We start from the raw sequence: 22,996 nt of genomic DNA, 5'->3' as shown, positions 1-22,996 counted from the left end.
CTATCATCATCCGGTTCAGATTAGTATCATATCTAAAAACATAACACGCACTTTCTGAAAACATTATAAACCTTATAAATGTGGTTCAATATCACATCATTCTTAACTTCTAATCAATATAAAAACCAGGTTACTAGTTTTTTGGTTAGGATACCTTTTGGGGAAATTCAGATCTTTGACCACATAATCCCACCCCTGATATACACTACCAATAAAAGAACTTTACTCATCCTTTCCCACCTTACTTTTACAGGGTTCGCCTAACATGCAGATGCGGAGTAGTGCTCCCATGCGATGGCGCGCCACGGAGGAGCACATTGGCAAATACAAACTCATAAAGACGATCGGCAAGGGCAATTTCGCCAAGGTGAAACTGGCGAAACACCTGCCCACTGGCAAGGAGGTGGCCATCAAGATAATTGACAAGACCCAACTCAATCCTGGGTCACTGCAGAAACTCTTCAGAGAGGTTTGTCTTCGCCATATAATAATACCTTGATATAGGACTAATCCCTATTCGATTCACAGGTTAGAATAATGAAGATGCTGGATCACCCAAACATAGTTAAATTGTTCCAAGTTATCGAAACGGAGAAGACGCTCTATTTGATCATGGAGTACGCGTCCGGTGGCGAGGTATTCGACTATCTCGTTCTACACGGACGCATGAAGGAGAAGGAGGCGCGTGTCAAGTTCCGACAGATCGTCTCAGCCGTGCAATACTGTCATCAAAAGAGAATAATACACAGGTAAGGCGTGCTAATTGAATTCTGTTGAGTTGTTTAAACAAACCATAAAATGTGAAAAGCCCGTATTTGCCAGCCAACTAAATGTCTATTGATTTATTTCACACTGAATAATGTATATTTTTCTATTAACAGGGACTTAAAAGCTGAAAACCTTTTGCTAGACAGCGAACTGAACATCAAGATCGCTGACTTTGGCTTTTCGAACGAGTTCACGCCCGGCTCAAAGCTGGACACGTTCTGCGGCAGTCCACCGTATGCGGCCCCCGAACTGTTTCAGGGCAAGAAGTACGATGGACCCGAGGTCGATGTGTGGTCGCTGGGCGTCATCCTGTATACGTTAGTGAGCGGTTCCCTGCCCTTCGACGGCTCCACCTTGAGAGAGTTGCGCGAACGCGTGCTCAGAGGCAAATATAGGTGAGCTTTATAAGATATACCTTCTGTAATAAAACAAGTACTAAACTACCCCTTCTTATCGCCACAGAATTCCCTTCTATATGTCGACTGACTGCGAAAACTTGCTCCGCAAATTCTTAGTACTGAATCCCGCAAAGCGTGCTAGTCTTGAAACAATCATGGGCGACAAGTGGATGAACATGGGGTTTGAGGAGGACGAACTCAAGCCCTATATTGAGCCCAAGGCCGATTTAGCCGATCCCAAGCGGATAGGTAAGACGGGTACTGTATACAAAATTCATTACTAATATTATTAACGAATTGTGTGTGTGGACTGGAGTTTTTGCCTGCCAATCGCTTACTTTGTTATATTGCTCTGTTACCGAAACTATCTTTATGTATTTGCAACTTAATATTACTAATAACTTGTTGTCAACTCTTTGTTTATCAAATTGTTCTTTTGATTTTGTAGTTAAATGTTGCTTCCAAGGACTTCCTTTTTCTCAGGATCTCCCAGTGTTGTGTTATTCTTTTTGATTGTATCTTTTAAATTCATATGCCTTCATGGTGTTTCGTTTGTAAATTCTCACATAGCTGCGGGGTCACAAACCGGTGTCAAGAATTCGCTCTCGATTCGGCGTAGTGCGTACAACTTGATGTTGATGGTGAACTTTCTGATCGACGAGCGGAGGGTTCCACCCAAAAATGTATGCAATCTGTGTAGTGGAAACGTTAACGTTCGACGCCCAGAGATCCGCATTAACCCCCAAATTCTCTGTTTTCTTCTCACTTTCTCACTTTCTGTCCTCAAAAATCCCACAATCAAACAGACCGTCAAGGAAGAGACTTCAGATATCAAACCGGCTCAAGAGAACGGATAACCCCAAAACTTTTAAAGTCTTGAACAGCCAGCCAAGGGAAAATCGAATTTTGATTTTATATTCTTGTTATCTTTTGTTGGTTTCTGAATTACTTGTTGCCAGTGTAAATAGCTGTTGGTATGTGCACACAAATAAATGGGGTTCTCTGAGAATTCAATTCAAGTCGACGTTTTCCATTAAATACATAGCTAAGATTGCATCCGGTTTGGGTCCTGTGACGGCGATGATATTTGTATTAATTTCATTTTGCTAGCTGCATGGTCTAAATACATATACATATATACCTAGTTTTGTACCCAATGTTCCTACGGCCAACTGTTCAGTTCAAGGCGATGAGAACACACAATTCCGGCTACTCCAAATTGAACCATACATATATATCCGTTCGAGTATTGGCGACCTTTTAGCCAAATATATAATGTAATTGTAATGAATTTGCATGCGCTATCTAAACGTGTTAAAAAATGTCCATTGAATGTCCATAAACACATCACCCACTTACAACCAAACTGTTTGTCATTTCCGCATCGCGATGCTCAGAAGCTCTAGTCGCGATGGGCTACAATCGGTCGGAGATCGAGGCTTCTCTCTCCCAGGTGCGCTACGATGATGTTTTCGCCACGTATTTGCTGCTGGGACGCAAGAGCACGGACGTAAGTTGATTCAACGGATTGGATGGACCCGGGGCAAGTACTAAATTGAGTCTTTTTACCTACCCACACGCAGCCGGAAAGTGATGGATCGCGATCGGGCTCCTCGCTGTCACTGCGCAACATCTCGGGCAACGATGCGGGCGCCAATGCTGGCAGTGCGGGTGTGCAGAGTCCCACGCACAGAGGTGTCCACAGGAGCATATCGGCGTCCAGCACGAAGCCGAGTCGCCGAGCCTCGTCTGGTGCGGAAACTTTGCGTAAGTCCCGCTTTGGGGCTAACGGTTTACCTATGATTTAATGGCAGTGAAAGCTTTCTTGGTCGGACATTCTTGATATTGAGAACTAACTCTTCTTGAAAATTACTAATACAACATGTATGCCAGTTTATCAGTATAAAACTATTGATTGCCAGACAATGGAGACAAGATGATGTCGAGTAAATACATTATTTCGAGTGCAAACAATCATTTAAATTTACTTCAATTGTATTTTGTCTGTATTCATGATTTAGAGAACTAACTTTTCTTGAAAATTACTAATACGACTTGTATGCCAGTTTATCATTATCATTAACCATAATAAGTATATTCTTTGCTAGATGATAGAAATAAGATGACAAATATGAAATATTTTCAATATTAACAATCAATGAAAGTAACTTAAAATGCATTTTGTCTGTATTGTATTATATGTGACCAATCAAACATCATCATTAACGTAAAATTGTAAGTCAAAAAGTAGTTTTAGGGCAAACCGAAATGTTTTCCGCTCAAGATAGTGTTTACTGATGCCAAATTTTATGCCAATATCAAGGTGTACCTTTTATAACTTTTCAATTACAATTAATTACAGGTGTTGGACCGACAAATGCGGCAGCAACTGTTGCGGCGGCCACGGGAGCCGTTGGTGCGGTAAATCCAAGCAATAATTACAATGCTGCAGGATCAGCGGCGGATCGAGCTTCAGTGTAAGTAGCTTATCAATTATTTTGATAAACATTTGAAACTAATAATTGTCCTCAATAGTGGCAGCAACTTCAAACGTCAGAACACGATCGACTCTGCTACAATTAAGGAGAACACAGCGCGACTGGCCGCTCAAAGTCAGAGACCCGCTTCGGCCACCCAAAAGATGCTCACCACGGCAGACACCAGTAAGGGCTAAACAGATGATCTAATGGAACCAGATGATTTAAACCTAATATCATTATGGAATTTACAGCACTGAACAGTCCCGCCAAGCCGCGAACGGTAACGAAGTACGACCCGACGAACGGCAATCGCACGGTCAGCGGCACCAGTGGCATCATTCCACGCCGCTCCACCACGCTGTACGAGAAGACTTCGTCGACGGAGAAAACCAATGTTATTCCCGCAGAGACAAAGTACGTGAGAGTTGAGCTAGTTCTCTTAGCGGCGTATCACGATAGTTCTAGTTTGGATCTTAAACTAATGTTCGAAATACCCCCGGTTATTGTTTGCATCACAATCCCCGTTTGGCAGGCTTATTTAGTTAATGTTCAGTCAGTCGGTAGATATGAAAGTCTGCCACAATTATGTATTATTTGCCTTTGGTTCGCACGCAAAACGATCTGATCGAATTGGATCGGATACGGCGGTTAGAAAGCATTTAGTCTATGCAGCAGCTTACACTCCCATCCATACTGAAATGTAGAGGAGATCGTTTAAAGATTCCATGTGAATACGAACGACATTCAATTGTATATAGTCACGCACAGTTCAGTTGTCTTTAGTTGCCGTGCCGTTGGCACATTCGAAAAATTACTTATTTTTTATTTTACCTTTAAAAAAAAGGAAAAACGAAAATACCCTAACAAACAAAACAAAGTCATATTTACGATTCTACCACTTTTCGGCCTAAACCTAAAACATGCACATTACCAGCAGCGGATCGGGAGCTCCCGCTGGAAAAGGTCATACCAAAAGCGCGTCTGTCTCGAGCCCTCGCCCCTCTGCAGACGGATGCGTCTCGGTCTCGAATGACCCGCTCGGAACGAGGTATACACTTGAGTAATTTACCAAAAACGCAACAACCAAACAAACCAAATTCTGTTAGTTTGATTAACGGATTATTTTAAATTCAACTGCTTTCGGTTTCTTCTTTATTATTTCGAAATTGGCTGGCATTTTATTTGTTTGGGAGAATTATTGTGCATTTTGACAATCATTTCACCGAATCATCTCCATGAATCATCAACTCAATATCAGTCACAATGAACTCTGTGGATCCGCCACTGAAAACATGCAAATGACAATTGTTTTTTTTGCCTTTTGGTGTTTTAGAGAACATAAATTGGATTTAAAGAAAATCTAAATTGACATTGTATTTAAATAATTTTTGTAGGTAGCCGTTTAAAGAATTAGAGACTAGATGTTATAGATGATCCCTCAATTATAGCCCCATTAAAAAAATATTTAGTTTTTAAGGATCATCTCTAAAGGTATTCGTGCTGTGCGTGATACTTTAAGTCATGACTATGAGATATCTTTATATTTTAATGGTTTTATCGCAGCTTTAGATATTCCTGGGAAGATAGGATTATAGTCATTTAGTTAATCCTAAGCTGGACACTGGATGGAGCCAAAATTTGGTCATTAGGCTAGAGATGTAACATCTATTATAATCTCTGTATTTATAAGAATTTAATTTGTTTACTGTTCACTCTTCTATTAGTTAATAGTGTTGGCCTTTCCTAGTTTTGTTCTATTCGTTTTGTATTTATCTATTTATCCAATGTAATTTTAACGAGCTAACCAATTTGATCAATTGAATAATGTAAATTTCTTATCTTTTCATGTTTTTTACAATCTTGAACATTGTCTGTTTACAAACCAAATGTCTAATTTTGATAACTACTACACTACCACATATGTACATCCATTCCCTGTGGCGTTTTAAATCCGCAACAACAAATAACACCACCACCACCTACGAATCTGAATCTGAATCTGAAACTGCAACAACCTCCTTCGTCCTCCTATCGACGATCGCTCAATTAATGTACTACTCTACTATTACTACCTTTTCGATCGTGCTCGTAATGCAAATTGAAAACCCGATAAAACCAACAATAATGCAACAATTCAACAATTATTGCTAACCGAATCGACAACCAAACCAAACCGATTTGAAAATGCAAATGCAAATATTGCTATGAATGTGGTTTGAAATGAATTCAATTTGGATTCGAACCGAACCAATCGAACAAATTTGGTGAGTGAAAATGCAATCTTACGTTAAGAGATATATACTTTGCCTCATTCAAACAAGGGTCGTGGGCGTGTCAAATGGGCAATAATTGCCATTACTTGCAATTATTGTTAGCTTAAATGAAAGATTTTTAAATTAGTTTCATCAACTTGATGTACTGCTCATTTGTATTGTTCACGTATTTTTTTGGGTAATAAGTAACGTAAACGAACACGACCCTTTCCATATACAGATATATATTGCTTAAGTATGTACAACTAGCGTGCGGTTTGGTTTTATTTTTCTGATTTTGTTGGTCTACTATTTTGTGATTCATTTAAACGAAATTCAACTGGCGGCGATGCCAATACTTATTATTGCTCGAGTAATGACCGCTTGGTGTTCCAGTAAATTGAAATCAAGTATTGGGCTTACACCCTAATCAAGTGAATAGTTTTTTATTTCGTATTCGCTTTGGAAAAGTCCAAACAGTCGCGCGAATTTTAGCGATCGATACGCAATATTCTAAAATAAGAACTCATTATTTTGTTTGTTTCCTCATGCATGTCTGTCTCTGTCAGTAAATCTCTATTGACTCTACTACCATCGCCAGTATAATTGAATTTTTTCCATTATTGTGTGTTTTTGTTTAATGTTAATGTTACTGCCTACCAATATCTTAAAAGTCAGTTTGATATAGTTTGTTATTGTGCTGCTGTTGTAACTTTTGTACCTGAACATAATTACTATATGCTCTCCAATGTACGACATCCATGTCTCTAACCGTTTAATTACTACATGCGTATTTCTTCCAACAATAACTCCTATTCTTCTCAACGATTATCGCTTATCGTACTAGGACGTAATGCCATAGACTTATAAAATAACGATCCATTTGAAAAATAGCTCCATCCGAAGTACATGAACTGTTGAAAATCGGATTTTCGATAGCCGGTCGAAACGCATGTCCCATCAAATAACGCTTACATGTAGTTTGGCGGATCCAACCTTCTTGTTTGCCGAGCTTTCCAAAATATTCTCCACATTCTTGCATATGTCCATGTCCATAAAACCAACGAAACAGTTCAAGTTTGTCGTATCCGATATTATTTATAAGAAACGTATTTTTAAGTGCTTGTCTTCTTAAGAAAATTTACATGATCTATTTTTATTTTTTTCTTTTCATTTTGTTTATGTCTGCGACGTGATCGATAAAAACAATATACAAAACCATAAACCCTTGGTTAACGTCATCAATTTGTCACATCAATCAAACGAACTGCTTGATTCGCGCTGCTCTGACCATCTACACCACCTGCCTGCCGCCATCCTACATAAAACCCAAAACCGAAACCAATCCCGACCGATCTTGAAATCTTGAATTTCCAATTGGCCAATGACGCAACATGGGTAACGCTTTAAACCACCCCAAAAAAACCAATCGATCCTGTTCGATTTGTTCCGATTTAATGATGATGACCCAACGCCAACGCCCATTACTCATTCCATTCACCAAAACATTATCACTCACACACAAAACGATCATAACATGTGACGAACGCTCGAACGGTTCTGTACAAACGATAACACATTGCCAAACAAAAACAATCAACAAATATTTAATGGAAAAACAAACAAAAAACCAAAAAACAACAATCTTATACTGATAAAATCATATTCGTTTCCCGAAATGCGATTCATTGGATTTGAATGTACTCTCCGACGAACTGATTCGATACTGATTTGATTTCCATTCATACCTATGTGTGTATATGTATCGTACTTGTACATATATAGTCTGTTCGATCGACTTAGAATGGCATCGGCTGTTAAATCAAGCAGACACTTTCCAAGGAATGTTCCATCACGTTCAACCTTTCACTCTGGTGAGTTTTCTGTTCACTTATTTTTATTAGTTTTAATAATAATAATTTAATTTTATCCACACCTCCTTCTACTAAAACCAAAAAAATAAGCCAAAACTAGGCTAAACTCATTCATAGATGTTAACGCGTAATCGAGAGAGTTGTGTTTATTTATATTATTTTCGAAACTGAAACTGTTTTTTCATGCTGCATCCGATAGAACAATCCGATTGTCTCCCGCACTGCACCTCTTTGCCATACATTTTGCATACCAAACGCGCCTCTCTTATTATTTTAACTTCTCAAGCGATTAGTTACTATATAATCAACTCGACCGATCCATTTAACTGAATGTTGTTTTATGTTTTTATACATCGCATCGCTTATGATTTCCGCGATCTAATACTGCACCCCTCTGCACGTTTGTCTAAGTGGATTCGTATTACTAGTATCTTTGCCTTTTATACATCGAATCAATCCCAGTTGCCAATCCCGTGCCAACCACCCCCAACCTACCCACCTGTAAATATCTGTGTGTGTTTGGAAATACGGATGGAAAACTATTCATAGCGACCTAAATTACTCAACGGGAGTAAATTGACATTTGTCTGTCTGCATTCAGCTAACGCGATTATACTAAAAATAAAGTTAACTGCGGAATTTGTGTCCATTGGACAAAGTGCAATGTGATTATTGTAGGCGTTATCATATTTATTATATGTATATTATACGGGGAACATGTATAATTTTACTGAATCTCTGTATTTTTGCAAATATTTTGCCTTGTTGTTTTGAAGTATTTGAAAAGTCGTTCTGTTTTAGACTAAAATATGAAATTCATAAGTAACAGGTAATCTTAAAAGTAAACTACATAGTATACCAAAGAAGGTATTAAATTGAAAATAAAGCCTTATTAAATATGTTTTCCTAGAATCAGTATATAATCCTGAAAGATTGGGTATTAAGAATAAAAGAAGTCAAGTCCTAGCAGTAATAAATATACCCTATTCAGTTAAGTTAACTTTATTCAAGATGTGTGTAATATATTCAAATCCTTTTCTGTACATTTTCCCCATTGAGTCAAATAGTTCTCAAATGTTAAACCTAGCAAGTAGCGGCTATAGTATATTAGATAGTATATTTCACGTTGCACTTTGAGCCTAACATTGGAGCCGTATGTACGTACTCTGAAGTATTTTAGACTGTGTGTACCTTAGTTTTACAAGAAACAGGAATCAGTTAGTTTTTAGATTGTTTTTGTGTATACACCACCGCGGATGTGGACAGCTCGATTCTAACTTTATAACGATTGCAATCCCTAGGTCAAACCAGAGCACGGAACAACACGGCGCTGGAATACTCGGGCACCAGCGGTGCCTCCGGCGACTCCTCCCATCCGGGTCGCATGAGCTTCTTCTCCAAACTCTCCTCACGTTTTAGCAAACGGTAAGTACCACTTGATAATATCACAAAGTGCCAAATTCATTTCTTCAGTTAATGGAATATTACAAGAAAAGCAAATGCAAACTGCAATTCGATACATTAATCTTTCGTTTGTTATACTTTTTCTTTCATCATTTGGTAATACTTGTTTTCTTTTTTTTAAACTTATTTATCGTTTGTTTGATTTTTCTCGTTTATCATTTTATGTTTCATATATTTTTTGTTTCATTTAATTGCATATCTGCCGCACATATGCACATCCATGTGTATGCTCATGTTTATGTTTTGTACCGAGTCCATTCTGCAAACAGTTGTCTGCGGAGACTCCGTTGAAAGTCACTGAAACCAGCCCAAAGTTATCGCTACAAAACGCATTGCAATGCCATGCCCATCAATGCACATAACTAAAACTAAATCTCGTTTAAAATACCCGTTGGATATGCAGAATTTTTTAAATTCAAAATCTTTAAAAAGAGTATAGAAACTGTTTTTTTGAGCTTAGTTTCGAGGAAGTACAGGCGTAGAGCATTCGGAAATCATGATACAGACACCCGAACTGAAGAAAAGGTAGCGGTTTTAGTTGGGAAACATGATATAAAATCGGCCAAAGTACAGATTACATCCAGTAGACTGGGCATTTTTACAGTCAAAATTTTTTCGTAATTACAAAATTACAAACCATGCACTTATAGGTTTTATTTTCATGTTCAAGCAAAGTGTTGTGTGCGATTTTTGTGTTGCTTAAAACTGTCAATGTCTTGATATTCATGCAAATACTATTCTTTGGCCCATCACCCTCTTACTAGTATCACGTTTAATTAAATAACTAAACTGCACTCTGTTAAAAACTAACTATATCTTAAACGAGAGACAAAGAGAGAGAGGAAGGTGATATAATTTTCTAGATATATAAAGACAGCCACCCCCAAAAGCTCCCATATTAACCGACATAACTGCTATGCAACTGCGCAAGTTTTTCGACCGTTCAGGATAATCTTACAATTAACCCAATTTAGACAACGCAGATAATAATAAAAAAAAAGACAACCAGCACTTGCATTCGTTTGCATGATGGATAATAAGTGTAATGGGCGCAATTTTATTATTGGTTAAATTTTCTTTTAATGCAAACCAGCTAGTTCATAACTCTGAAATGGTTGAATATCTTCCACTAATGATATGCACATGTTTTGTATATGGAATTTCTTTTCTGTTTTTCTGTTTTTGTTTCTTTTATCCATTTATTGAACCGAAAGACTTTCAGAAGGAAAGTATGTACACTCCATGTATATACCACGAACACCTAACACACACACACACATAACGAACACCCAGGACTTTTGCCTAAGAACGAACTCGAACTGGCATATGCACCCCCCATCGGTCCGAAGCACTCACTGTACCCCTAAGTTTTGGTCGTTCTGTTGGGTTCGGTGGGTCGGTGGATCGGTGAGGATGCGTGTCATTCGGGTGCATATGCCGGTTCGGTCCATTAGTCTAGACGCTCGCAATGCATTGCTAAAACATTTGTATTACTATCCATATTTAGTTAGCATACATACGTACCATACTACTTACATATGTACATAATATATTCTGAATGTGGCTCAGCCTTAGTGACTGTGAATTGACTGCCTATTCGGTCGGGATATACCATATACTATATTTAAGTGTCAGTGTCATCAATGTCTCGAGTTATCATGCCTGACTGTCGATCGATCAATTACAATAAACGAAATAATACGGAACTCTAACTATCACATCGATCGCAATATTCGAATCCAAAAATCCGCCTATGATTCAGGTGCAAAACAAATACAAAACCTATACATACAAGCATATGTGACAACGTGCAAAATACATGTTATATACGGAACTGAATCCATAATCTGATTATCTGATTGGCCGGCAACCAAGGGCCAACGTCTGTCGCTTCCTCTCTACGCTCTCAAAATCTCCGTCACACCTTTAGTTTGTTTTATTCCCGATTGATTTCTTACAAAAAGCATCTATATAAATATTACGTAGTCTTTCTAATCCTGTATATCCACGTTTGCTTTGTACAACTATGTACTTCCATTATATCACCTCACGCTAGGAAGGCTCTTTTGTTATTGTCTATTTCTTTCATTTATTAAATACATGATTCAATTAATTACTATATTGCTCTTTGACAAAAAAGAAAAAAAAAGAAGAAATATGTGAAATGTGTACCATGTACAATGTACCTATATCAGTTGAAGAACAATTGCGTTTACTTTTCTTTTTCTATGAAGAAACATGAAAAATGAAACAACTTACCATTATTCCGTTTTATTCCTATCTGTCTTCTTTGGTTTCATTTCTGGTATTTGTTTTACCCATTATTAATATTTTTTCCAGCCGTGAATAATTTGTTTAAAATTTTTTCTTTAATTTTAGGCCAAACCAGTAATTAACAAAACAAGCATTAACTACTTCTTGTTAATAGTTCTAAAACTGAAACTGAAACAAACGATTCCCCTAGAGTAAACGCGCGTGACGGAGAGGTTCAGATATGAACAGACAGACACAGATATGGTCGAATCCAATCGGATCGCTCGGATCGGATCAGATCGGGATACGATACTGTTCCCGTTGCCGTTGCCGATCCGATATCGATATCGATATCGCTTTCGATTTCAATTCCGATTCCGGTTTCGATTCGAACCCCTTCAAATGAACACCGACAACGTTGAGTTCCGTTGCGTTAATTGAAATTTCACAAATACGCCTATGTTTTATTACAATTATTAACTAATTATACATATAAATTTATATAAATTAAAGATACATATACATATATATTTAAAAGTAAAGCAACCACAAACAAAAATAACGAAACCCTTTGTTTTCATTGTTTGTAAAACGATGCGAGGAGCGACCAGCAAAAGGCAATAAAAGATATATAAAAAAAATTATACAAAACGAAACGAAACCGAAACAAACAAAAATCAAATAAGAAACGCAAGTTATGATTAATGCAATAATCAGAGAGAATCCTGACTACAATTGCTGTCACTGTCACGATTATGGATTATATTAACTGCTAAATACTACACCTACGAGTACTACCTAAACTACATATATATTTATGTTAAATGCGTATCGCAATTATAGTTAATAAAATATGAAATATCACTGAGGAGGTGAACGTGAGATAAAACTGCAAAAAGTAAATTAACTTAAGCCTAACTCAACTAAACCGATCTGAACCGAACTAGTGTGGTGTTTTCGCCTACATCATTATCTTATAATGACCACAATAAAACACCAAAACACCAAGAAGTTGCTAATTTTGTAACGATGATCTTGAATTTTATTTAGCGATCTTTGTATTTATATGTATGTGTATGTATGTATGGATCTGTATTTGTATTTCGAAATGAGCTTGAATTAAATTGTATCCGTGGATCATACAATCAGATATATCAACCAACCAACCAACCAAACAGCCAGCCAGCCAACTAACGATCTTGCAATTCATAATCACCCAGAAGCCAGATGTGCAGCGTATCTAGTATTTAAGCATACCACGTAGTCACTAAAAACAAAAACAAAGCGATACATAAAAAATTATACTTAAATTCAAGGAATAACAATGTATTACCACTAGTGCATGTGACCATTTTATTTGTACAGATGATTATCTATAGATCGTGTTATCATCGGGCGCCTTCAGTGGCTCGATCAGTAGTTATCTATACATATTAAGTTTCAAAGAAATAACGCATAATTAAAACAATTGATAATTTAATAAATCCATAATAAATGATGTGAAACATTTGTGAGCAAAAGAATATCCCCACATGCATTTCTATTTTATTTCATTATCCATTAACACTTGCATTTGCTGGCCACGAAACATTAGGAGTGGTTAAAACTGCTGGGAGTTCAGTTATGTTAATTTTAATAAATAGATTGCTACTTTTGGGAGTAAAATTTGAATTTAAAAGATAACTATTTAACTGACAGAATAAGGATAAATCCTTGCCTTAATCTTTGAAAAGTAAAAACAAATATATCATTTACCTTTTACCTTTTACCATTTATTTTAAAAAGCTTGCAGCTTGTGTAGTTATTAAAAAAACTAATTTCAAGACTCGTAAAATGAAAGATCAGAACACAACTCTACAATTCCAAGTGAAAGAGTGAATAACGTATAAATGTTACGGCTGTGGGCCGTGAAACTGTCGATATTATAAATTGGTTATGTATTTTTCAGTCCAACGGCCACAGATGAGGCGGCGAAACCAAGGGTCTTACGATTCACATGGTCCATGAAGACCACATCGCCACTTATGCCCGATCAGATAATGCAAAAGATCAGGGAAGTGCTTGACCAGAACAACTGCGACTACGAGCAGCGCGAGCGGTGAGTAGTAAATAAAAGTTATGTAATGTATGGTTACTCATAGATTTATCTTTTACCGACATTAGATTCGTTCTTTGGTGCGTGCATGGAGATCCAAATACCGACTCTCTGGTGCAGTGGGAAATTGAGGTGTGCAAGCTGCCACGCCTGTCCCTTAATGGAGTGCGCTTCAAGCGAATTTCGGGTAGGCTTTCGATGATTTATAACGTAAAGCTTTAGTAATATTTATAATATATTTATTGCTCTTGCAGGCACCAGCATTGGCTTCAAGAACATTGCGTCTCGCATTGCTTTTGACCTCCGGCTGTGACTTAACCAAACGAACAACGAGGGATATGCGGCCGCCGCCGCCGCCTTGCGGCCCACTGATCCAACCGACAACATATCCACCGCCAACTGTCGGAGGGCCAGCAACGACAGCACCTCCCGGCTGTCGGAGCTATCGCTGCTATGCCGCTCACTAACCAGCCAGCAGGGCTCCCAGCGACGCAAGAAGAGCCGGCTGTCCACTGGCGGCAGCGAGGATCAGAAGAAATCCAACTCGTTGCTATCGGCGTTCCAAATGTACTCGCCCTTCAGTTCCAAGGAGAACTTGCAGTCCGGCGAGGAGGTGCAAGATCTGCAGGTGATCGACACACAACCAGGACATTCTGTTGATGTGCCTCTCTTCGCCGACTTCAGTCCAATAAATCCGATTATGGAGGAGGATGCTGAAGGCGTTGAGGGCAAAACCAGTGAGGCCAAGGGCCTTGGCGATGGCAGTGGACAAAAGGGCAAAGGCGATGGCGGCGGCGGCAGCGGCAGCGGCGGTGGGGGCAATCGATTGAAGAGAAACATCAAGCACACCGGGAGCCTGATTGTGCGCAAATTGACTGCCGGCAGGCACAGTGATGCGGACAAAAAGGGTGCGACTGGAAAGAAGGAGAAGGAGCAGCAGGAGGCGGGGGCCACGGATAAGGAGAAACCAAGCAGCAAGCCGGAGGGCAAAGTAGCCATGCTACGCACCACAACCCTCTAATGCAATGGAACATGGACGTAGCATGGGTATACGATTAATTGTGGGGCAGTTTGTATCTATTGAATGAACGATTATGAAGGCAATGCGGCGAATCCCTGCTGGAATCTCAAGAAAATATTAATGTTAGCATCTCTCCGTAGATCGAACGTATTGAATATATAAACTACACATTACAATCAAGCAGACAAACTCCTCATCTATCCACACTGACATGCATTAGCACCCGCATAAATACGCACATATTTACATACGTTAATTAATAGGAACATAGTTAATGGGCCAGCAATATTGGTCATCGAGCCACACGCAAGATGAAACACACGTGAATACAAGGGTACCAGAAACACCACTCAATAAAATAATAACAATAAATATTAACAAGAAACCAATCAACGCTCTATAAACTGCATTTATGTGTCGATATCCAGTGAACAATTTTTGCTTGGCAAACAAACGATCAAAGAACAGAAATTAATACAGATAGATATCCGACTCGGGTTGTTTCTTTTTTAAAGCAAGTTTTCAAGAATATCGGATGTGGCAGCATATAACGCTAGCGTCGAGGTGTGATTTTTGTTCATAATATATCAATGATCGTATCGCAAGTCCGATAGCCGAAGTTCTAATTCTACTATTTATATTTAAAAATGTGCCCAACACCGACCCCAATACCATCTATTGTAATTACTAGACCCGTGCTCGAATATGTAGTTGGTACTTATACCTGACATTTTTGTTTATTTCCTTCAATTTAAACAGTTCATAGAACAGACAGATAACAAATGTATGTATAATACTGTTAAGGCTACAAATTTACTAACACCACCATTCTGGAACATGCAACACTTAGATGCAATAATGGCCAATTGTTACCTAGTTTCCACTAAGTTCACTTACCCCCGAGGAAAAGACGAGCCAGTGGCTTTTTAACGCCAGTCTACACGCTATTGTTGAATGTTTCTGAAGCAGACCGTAGTGTGTTACGAAAAAAAAAGTAAATGGGGTTTGAAGGAGGAGCGATCTCAAGTGAGATGTAGAAAAAAGACGACCATTTATCTAAGTTGTGGAGGCTCAAAAAAAACAGTCTATATATACCAAAACATATACATAGTTGCACATCAAGTTGTCTTCATCATGATTGTAACGCATTTCTGTAATTCTTAACTTTCGAGAGAAGCATGCATCGTTTTATATAATTGTTGTTAAATGACAGCTAATTGAAACTTATTAATAATTACTAGGACTAGGCAAGAACGCGCATAAACACACATAAGTATATAATACATGCATAAATATATAAAGCAAGCAGCTTATTACATATACGCCGAAAGATATACCCAGTAGAAAGCCGGACTCCCTTCCCGAAAAGAGACATATATCTTCGTAAGCATTGCTATAACTACACCTCTTCTATGTTTTTTGTTGTCAGCAATCTGCGGTCAGTAATATAAATTCACGCTCCCAGATTCACAATGCACAATTTGCTAGTTGTATACTTATTTCTGGTATTTATTTTGGTTTACAAACGGTTGAGTTAATGTAAAACAAAGCGAAATGATTGAGAACACCAGTAAATCAGAATTATGATAAAGCCGATTATAGAATTTACGAATAATCATGTTGTAAGAATATCTGATATACATACATACATAGATGTTTTAATTAATAAATACAAAATGGCATAACTATAATTAGTGTACAAATAATTTAAGCGGTTTGTAAGTCTTCTGGTTAAAGTGGCATGTGCGATGCGGAGATGTAGCGAACTTTGGACGGGCCCACCGCCACAATTTTCAGATTTCGTCATCAATGTTGAATTCTTCTGGCGGAAAGTCGCCAACCGTGACGGATAATGGCGATACAAAGCCGCCGTAATTTGGAGCACAGCTAAAATAGGCCTTGCCACCGAAACTGTAATGAGAAAGTAGAGGGGTTCAGTTGAGAAAGAGGTGGATTTTTGATAAAAACGAAGTAATAGTTTATGGAATTTCGAGCAACGAACTGTAAGTTACCTTCCATTGTTTTTGCCCAGTGGTTCGTCGTATTCAATGCCAATGAAATGACCAGTTTTTCCTTCTAACTGACCATTATACCTAATCGTTCCACGTCTGGTTGGATTACCAGGCACGGCTACCTGAAGGAGAACTAACTAGTTAAGTAAATGATTCCGGATATATTCAATGGTTGACTACTTCACCTCGCATCTGCCACCCAGAACACAGAGCTCCGCCCTTTTTAGAATCTCCTCCGCCTGTTGGCGCTTCTTCTCCTCCGCCTGCTGCCTCTCCTCCTCGTTGTACTTTCCCATGCGATTCTGCTTCAGGTAACTGCGTACGGAATCGGTTCTCTGGTCGTACTGATCCATGGACAGTTCAAATTTCTCGACGGGAGCACTGTCGAATGAGAAGGTAGCGAAGCTATCGATGACATGCAGACGAAGGCCATCACAGTTGACATAGTAACCCAGCTGGGCGTCGTTGTTGTCCATCGTGGCTAAGCAGTTTTCCCCCTTGAAGACCTGCACCTTCATGGTGCCCGCACTTCCGCCCGTCAATATCTCCAGCTTGCTCTATAAAAGGAAATATTAATGTAATTATTCACATGTGTATATTGATCCATTAAAAGACCCACCTTGAGCTGAGCCACTGTTAGATCCTTCGCGAACTTGACCTCAAAGGCCACTGCATCATTGTGCGAATTCGACACATTTACCTTGACGAAATCAGACTTGCCCGATTCAATTATGTGCGACATCTTGCAATCCTTGAAAAATATTGCTTTGAAGAAACTGACTTGTAGAATTAACTAGAAAAACCGTATGTTATGCGGCTATATTGATTGAAAAGGTGACTAACAAATACCGTGTAGGCAGTAATCAAAAAAAGCACTAAGGCGTTTTATGGAGCTTAGATGAAAATACTAAACAAAATACCACGAAATGCCGTTACGGTTCGACTATTTTTAAAATATTCAAAATGGGGAAATGTTAATTCAAAAGAAATAAGTGCTATTGTTCTGATCCCTTCTTAATTTATTTTGATGACAGGTACTTCACAAAAACTTGCACAGACTTCTTAATTTCCCTCCCTTCTTAATTTATTTTGATGACAGGTACTTCACAAAAACTTGCACAGACTTTCATATATTTTCAAAACTAATTCGGGATATAAGCAGTTACTGTTTTTACTACCAACATTTTTTTTCAACTTTTCTTAAACAAACTATGCAAAGTTGAATCAATAAAAGTAATTCAAGTTCAATGCATTAAAAACTTTGATATATGTACATAGTTCTCATTCCCAAAACCCATTGAGAGAAATATAACAGCTGCATAATCTTCGGTGTTTTATCAAGTGTATTTTGTGCTTTGCAACTTATATTAATATATTTTTGGTGTTGTGATATGATGTGCAGTCTATTGGTTTTCTTCAGTCCTTTAATGTTTTCATCTTAAGAAGCTGCCAGTATGTAAGGACGAATGTCCTCAACATCTAGAAGCTGTTCCGGAGCCACGTTTTCGCCACACATGGGACACTCTCCATTCTCCGACAGAATACTGCAAGTATTAAAAGAAAAGTATTTAGTTTTTAGGAAAAACAAAGATAATCTAGAACTCACTTCTCCATTTCGCCGCGGAAACAAAGAAAATCGCATTGTGGACACGAGGTCATGAGCTGCTTGATGATGTGCTGACCAGTGGCGATGCAAATGGGCAGTGTGGTCTTGCAGCTGTAGCAGGTCACCTCCATGTTGGCCAGGTTCGAGTCGCAGATGGGACACTCCATGGTCTCGTCGTCGATTTCATCCCGCAACTGCTTGATTCCCTTGGGAGCCTTGCGCACAATTGACTCAATCTTCTTTGCATATCTGGAGTCCAGTTGATTCCGATAATCTGGTCGCATAAGGGTGGAGGCATAGGTAAACGCCGACTTCTTGAGACCAGCTCGATGACACTCAATGACCGTGGAGGTCAGAATAGGAATGATATCTGCAAAAAAAACAATTTATCAATAAGCACATATAAATCCATATGATACGATTCTTACGCTCTGGAAACTGGGATATACAGGCGGCCACTTGGACCAGAAGTTTGGCGGCCAGCAAATGATTGCCCAGTTTTACGTGAATTCGGACCAGGGTGTAGCGATGTAGTAAGATAAACTGGTGCCTCATCTCAGCCGTAACTGAAAGATTATTCCTGCGCAGTTCCTGGTACATGGAGTAGAGCAGATCCCTTGCCGACTTGTAGTTTCCAGCAAGCTGTTCCTGGTTGGCAATAATCACCGCCGTCTTGGCCGCATCCTTATAGTGCTTCCTTGCCATATACAAACGGAATAGATACCGCGGATCCTTCGGTACTCCATCCACTTCGCCCAACAGAAACTCAATGAGTTGGGAGGCAAGCTGCTCGTTGTTCGAGGTGGCCACACAGTCAATGGCAAGCGATAGAGACACTTGCTCCTCGTTGTTAAAAGCCGAGGCTTTGAGCAGAAACCTCAAGGCCTTGGTAAACTCTCTGGCCAGGAAGTAATACTTGCCCGCCAGTAGGGTGTACTTTTCACCCTCAAAGTAGTGTGCCAGGGCCAGATAATCGGAGGATTTGGCATTCTCATAACGCTCCAGGAGCTCCCCATGACGCCTCAACTTGTTGTGTCGTTGGGCGAGGGCGAAGGCCTCCTCCACGCAGCCGCAGATGACAAGAAACTGGAGTGCCTGCTCCACATCACCAATCTTCTGGTAAAACTTGGCCAGCAACTTGGCCGAGTCCATTGAACGTGACTCCAAAACGATTTCAGAGGCTGAATGGGGATCGCACAGATGGTCCAGATAGATCCTAACACAGGCATCCAAGTCACCGGCAACACGGTAGCTCCTTATTGCCTCCTCAAAGTGGCCATCGTTCTCCTTGGCCTTTGCATAAGCTGCATGCAGTTTGGTGCTTTTCACCTTGGGCAGGACATTATTGGCCTTGTTCCACATCTTCAAAGCAATGTAGTGACCACATGCCTCATCATAGAAACCACCGCGTTCGTACAACCCTGCTGCCTCGGTAAGATGTCCCACGGTGGCCAACAGCTCCGCGCAGTCAAACAGAAGCTGCTGGTCCTCCAGCTCCACGGCATATTGAATCTTATGAATATCAAAATTAAATTTTGTTTTAAATTACTTAAATAAGAAAAGGTTTACCCCACGTCGGAAGTCTCCTGCTCGGATAGACGTTCTTGCAATGCCCATTTTGCAAAGACGCACATGCTCCTCGAATTCGGGAGAACTCTCCATTAAAGCAGCAGTATCAGCATCCTTACTGTTGATCAAATCCTCCTTGTAGCCCTTCTCGTAGTGATAAAGAGCATCTGCATAGTTTCCACTGCAAAGGTACAAACGGCATTTAAATCTGAGGTCAGGATACTGATTGCCTTACGTGAACTCCAACTGCTGGGCGTACTCCCTAGCTATGTAGGGCACCTCTTGGGGATCGTTTTTGTGGGCCAGAAGCAGCGCCTGATCCCATTGCAGGAGATCTCGACAGAGTTCCAGAGCAGCCCTGGTGTAAACTCCCTTTAACATGTGCTCCTTGGCCTGATCGTACTGGGCCAAAAGCATACAACAGCAACCGACAAGCATATCCAAATCCTCGACATAGCGCAGTTCCTCCAAAGCATTAACCAGAGCAGCATCACCAAGCTGACGATAGGCTCGAATGGCTGTTGGTTGATACAGAATTAGTTTAAATTATAACTAAGCTAAAGGAAATCATTTATCTTACCTATATCCGGTTCCAGATCAGCAATAGCCTGCTCCCCAAACTCCCGCCAAGCGCTGCTCTGGTTCATCTGCTTGCACACCTTGAAGGCCTCGTCGTAGTTCCTCAGCCGCAGAAGCACCTGAAGATTCGCTGTCTGACTGTTGCTGGGATTCACGACATGGGTACTGAGGGTCTGGGTGGCATACTGACCACCATCTACGTGCAGTGCCATTTCCCCGCCACAGAGCAGCAAAGGAAATTGACCTGGATTTAGCTTGGACTCGCCCACTTTCAAGGTGTGTGTCCCCTGCACAGAGTGTCGCACAAAGGCGTGGGTATTCACGATCCTCGCATCGTAGCTAATGAAGATGTTCGGTTGCGTGAGATCCCAGAGACAGCCCAGGCACTGCTTGGGCATGTCCGGGATAAGCAAAGCCTCCTCCACCACGGGCAGAAACAGATAACCCTGGGAATGATCGTCTATGAATATAACCTTGGTGCCTTCGATGTCCATGAAGAGTTGCCGGATGCCCATACTATGTCTGTAGATGGTGCAACTGTCCCACTTTTCCAACGAGTAGAACACCAGGTGGCCTATCTGGAAAACCAAGGGAAACGTGAATATTCTACTAAGAAGATAAAGTGTCAAATACTCACATCCGTAGCGAAAATCAGCAGTTCCTGGCTAAGGGCAAAGCATGTGATCACTGCATCACTGGGCATGTTGGGCAATGCGGTGGGGAAAACCGTCTGCAACTTATCCTTGCAGTTAGGATTGTCGGTGGCGATGGCCTGGAGGATCAACTGGGGTGGACAGAGGGCCGCACAGTAGTCCGCATTAAGCTTCATGCTCTCCACGCTTCGCGGGAGGTCACGTTCGCTCAAAGGACGCGGCTCTTCGCCCAGACTCTTCCCGAGATCATAGAACCATACGTGCTTATCAATTCCTGCAGCAAAATTATACGGACCCACGGCCATGAAAGTGGGCTCTCCCTCCAGGGGCAGACGGAAAGGCAGCATCTTGGTCTTGTCCGGTGCATAGACATAGATGGACACCTCGGCCAGACTGCTCAGCAGCACAATACGGGGCGCAGACACGGCAAACAAGTTGGGCAGCTTGGTCACATAGATGTAGACAGTGCCATTGTTCGTGGTCACCGCCAGTAGTTGGCCATCGGGCGACCAGTCGATCATCTGAACGCCAGCATGGTCGGGCACGGTAATGATGCGCTCCGTCTCCTGAAGATTCGTAATTGAGTGAATCTTGATGCTACTTAAAGAATACAAGAAAATCATCCGTTTATCCTTAGTCTCAAATATATAAATCTATCTAAATAGTCACCTGTCATCCCCGCAGGAAGCCACTATGTCCAGTGTGGGGCAATAGGCCAATCCGGTCAACGTATCCTTGTGGTTCTTCACCTGCCACAGTTCCTGACCCACGTCCTTGGGATGCGTGGAGATGGCCACCACATGCCCGTTGGAGAAGCCCAGCAGAATGTAGCCATCGCCGAACCACTTGTGCTGCATCAGCGAACCGTAGCGACTCTGAAAGCCCAACTCCGTGGGATTCTCCGGCTCGGGCAGATAGTAGAGGAACAGGGTGCGCTTGCCGATGATCATGCTGATGGCATTGTCGCCGGCAATGCGTTCGTCGTTGGCCATCTCGGCGAAGTACATGTCGGTGGGAGCGTCCCGCAGCTGGACGACGCGCACCGTGTCCCCATCCTCGTTGCTCAGCGAGAAGCTCTTGTCCTCCGAACCGAGGGCTAGCAGATTCTGGGCGGACCAGGCGCCGCAGGTGATTCGCTTGCTATGCTTGCCCAGCACCGGAGTAGGTCGCTTTCCACTGCGGTGGTTGTAGATGGCCAGGTTTCCGCGTCCGGTGCCCACGGCCAGTAGTTGCTGCTGCTTGGACCAGAGGATGCAGGTCAACGGATCCCGCAGGCCCGTCTCCACGCAGATCTTCTCCTGGCTGTTGTAGTCCCACAGCGTGATGTTTGGGGAACCACTGGTGATGATGCCCAGCAAGTCGCCCTCCTGGTCCCAGGCGAATCCCGAACAGAGTCTGGAGGAGGAGAAGATCCATTAGTGGACATTACTAGGGGAACTACAATAGCTCACCCTGAGAGAATGATGCGCTGCACCAGCTGTCCCTGGCGATTGTACAGAGCCACGGATCCATCGGTTCCAGTTGTGGCCAGCAGAGCCTTCTGCCAAATGAAGTACACATCTCCGATCCCGTGCGGTTCCTCATATTTGTAGAGTATTTTCTCAAAGGACATTATTGGCTCTGTTTCTATTTTGCGGGAGCGAACATTCTGCAATCTACAATTTTCCGGCTTTTGTTTACGACTTTTCCGTTTCCATGGCAGCGGTGACTACAACTACTAGTGCAATTTCACCTGTGTAGCTGTATTCTATTGCACCTGTTGATTTTTGCACTGGCTTTTGAGTAGTTGCCAAAGCAGTTGGTTGCATTACTTTAATTATAAATAACGTTTAGTGTATAAAACGTTTAAGCTTAATGTATAATTATTTTGTTTAATGCTCAAATTATATTTTAAATTTCAAATACATTTAGGAACGACTTTTGGCGCTGGTCAACACTGTTCGCAGCTGTTTATTGGTGACGTCATCGCTAG

General features: G+C 40.8%; 4 protein-coding genes across 41 annotated transcripts in view; 2 read left to right on the top strand and 2 right to left on the bottom strand.

Moving 5' to 3' along the window:
- Positions 1 to 14,106, top strand: part of LOC108008963 (MAP/microtubule affinity-regulating kinase 3) — a 30,423-nt gene extending 16,317 nt beyond the window's left edge. For 5 of the 37 annotated variants that reach the window (XM_036812983.3, XM_017072893.4, XM_017072890.4 and 2 more), the window contains 15 exons: positions 254 to 469; positions 529 to 749; positions 882 to 1,163; positions 1,231 to 1,424; positions 2,564 to 2,676; positions 2,750 to 2,933; positions 3,529 to 3,643; positions 3,702 to 3,829; positions 3,898 to 4,060; positions 4,581 to 4,694; positions 7,684 to 7,772; positions 9,074 to 9,197; positions 13,438 to 13,587; positions 13,653 to 13,771; positions 13,839 to 14,106. In XM_036812983.3, the coding sequence (XP_036668878.3) occupies positions 254 to 469; positions 529 to 749; positions 882 to 1,163; positions 1,231 to 1,424; positions 2,564 to 2,676; positions 2,750 to 2,933; positions 3,529 to 3,643; positions 3,702 to 3,829; positions 3,898 to 4,060; positions 4,581 to 4,694; positions 7,684 to 7,772; positions 9,074 to 9,197; positions 13,438 to 13,587; positions 13,653 to 13,771; positions 13,839 to 13,897 (2,271 nt within the window). In that variant the 3' untranslated portion in view covers positions 13,898 to 14,106. Of the gene's footprint in view, positions 1 to 253; positions 470 to 528; positions 750 to 881; positions 1,164 to 1,230; positions 1,425 to 1,736; positions 2,181 to 2,563; positions 2,677 to 2,749; positions 2,934 to 3,528; positions 3,644 to 3,701; positions 3,830 to 3,897; positions 4,061 to 4,580; positions 4,695 to 7,683; positions 7,773 to 9,073; positions 9,198 to 11,615; positions 13,013 to 13,437; positions 13,588 to 13,652; positions 13,772 to 13,838 lie in introns of those variants that run through there. The other 32 variants (XM_017072896.4, XM_017072880.4, XM_017072894.4 and 29 more) reach the window with 31 other exon arrangements.
- Positions 14,107 to 14,149: 43 nt separating this feature from the next.
- LOC136116558 (uncharacterized) lies at positions 14,150 to 16,296 on the top strand. Its single transcript, XM_065863265.2, has one exon. It carries the CDS (start codon positions 14,150 to 14,152, stop codon positions 14,603 to 14,605), a length of 456 nt encoding a protein of 151 aa, XP_065719337.2. The 3' UTR covers positions 14,606 to 16,296.
- Positions 16,086 to 17,467, bottom strand: Tbcb (tubulin-binding cofactor B). The gene is made up of 4 exons (XM_017072902.4): positions 17,237 to 17,467; positions 16,803 to 17,174; positions 16,618 to 16,739; positions 16,086 to 16,516 (listed from the first exon to the last, which is right to left on the bottom strand). The coding sequence occupies exons 1-4, from the start codon at positions 17,357 to 17,359 to the stop codon at positions 16,399 to 16,401; spliced, it is 735 nt and encodes a 244-aa protein (XP_016928391.3). The 5' UTR covers positions 17,360 to 17,467; the 3' UTR covers positions 16,086 to 16,398.
- Positions 17,468 to 17,942: 475 nt separating this feature from the next.
- Oseg6 (intraflagellar transport protein Oseg6) lies at positions 17,943 to 22,743 on the bottom strand. Of its 2 annotated transcripts, none has more exons than XM_017075210.4 (9): positions 22,476 to 22,743; positions 21,694 to 22,419; positions 21,009 to 21,624; positions 20,373 to 20,949; positions 20,028 to 20,310; positions 19,793 to 19,973; positions 18,652 to 19,735; positions 18,224 to 18,593; positions 17,943 to 18,161 (listed from the first exon to the last, which is right to left on the bottom strand). In XM_017075210.4, the coding sequence occupies exons 1-9, from the start codon at positions 22,634 to 22,636 to the stop codon at positions 18,056 to 18,058; spliced, it is 4,104 nt and encodes a 1,367-aa protein (XP_016930699.3). In that variant the 5' UTR covers positions 22,637 to 22,743; the 3' UTR covers positions 17,943 to 18,055. The 2 variants fall into 2 exon arrangements, with proteins under 2 accessions (XP_016930699.3, XP_016930700.3); XM_017075211.4 differs by having other exon boundaries at positions 21,009 to 21,621; positions 22,476 to 22,742.
- Between the last annotated feature and the right edge of the window lie 253 nt (positions 22,744 to 22,996).

Source organism: Drosophila suzukii, chromosome 2R, assembly GCF_043229965.1.
Source record: "Drosophila suzukii chromosome 2R, CBGP_Dsuzu_IsoJpt1.0, whole genome shotgun sequence".
NCBI classification, from domain to species: Eukaryota; Metazoa; Arthropoda; class Insecta; order Diptera; family Drosophilidae; genus Drosophila; species Drosophila suzukii.
The sequence above is the reverse complement of the archived record's forward strand: the minus strand, read 5'-3'. Positions and strand labels throughout refer to the sequence as shown.

What these genes read in the sequence shown, in the direction of transcription:
- Oseg6 (XM_017075210.4), bottom strand. Translation starts at nt 22,636, where the DNA reads ATGTCCTTTGAGAAAATACTCTACAAATATGAGGAACCGCACGGGATC. An exon ending in GCCCAGCAGTTGGAGTTCAC is followed by an intron (nt 19,974 to 20,027) that starts GTAAGGCAATCA and finishes GTACCTTTGCAG; the next exon opens with TGGAAACTATGCAGATGCTC. An exon ending in TATATCCCAGTTTCCAGAGC is followed by an intron (nt 18,594 to 18,651) that starts GTAAGAATCGTA and finishes TTTTTTTTGCAG; the next exon opens with ATATCATTCCTATTCTGACC.
- LOC136116558 (XM_065863265.2), top strand. Translation starts at nt 14,150, where the DNA reads ATGTACTCGCCCTTCAGTTCCAAGGAGAACTTGCAGTCCGGCGAGGAG.
- Tbcb (XM_017072902.4), bottom strand. Translation starts at nt 17,359, where the DNA reads ATGTCGCACATAATTGAATCGGGCAAGTCTGATTTCGTCAAGGTAAAT. An exon ending in TAACAGTGGCTCAGCTCAAG is followed by an intron (nt 17,175 to 17,236) that starts GTGGGTCTTTTA and finishes TTCCTTTTATAG; the next exon opens with AGCAAGCTGGAGATATTGAC. An exon ending in CTGGGCAAAAACAATGGAAG is followed by an intron (nt 16,517 to 16,617) that starts GTAACTTACAGT and finishes TTCTCATTACAG; the next exon opens with TTTCGGTGGCAAGGCCTATT.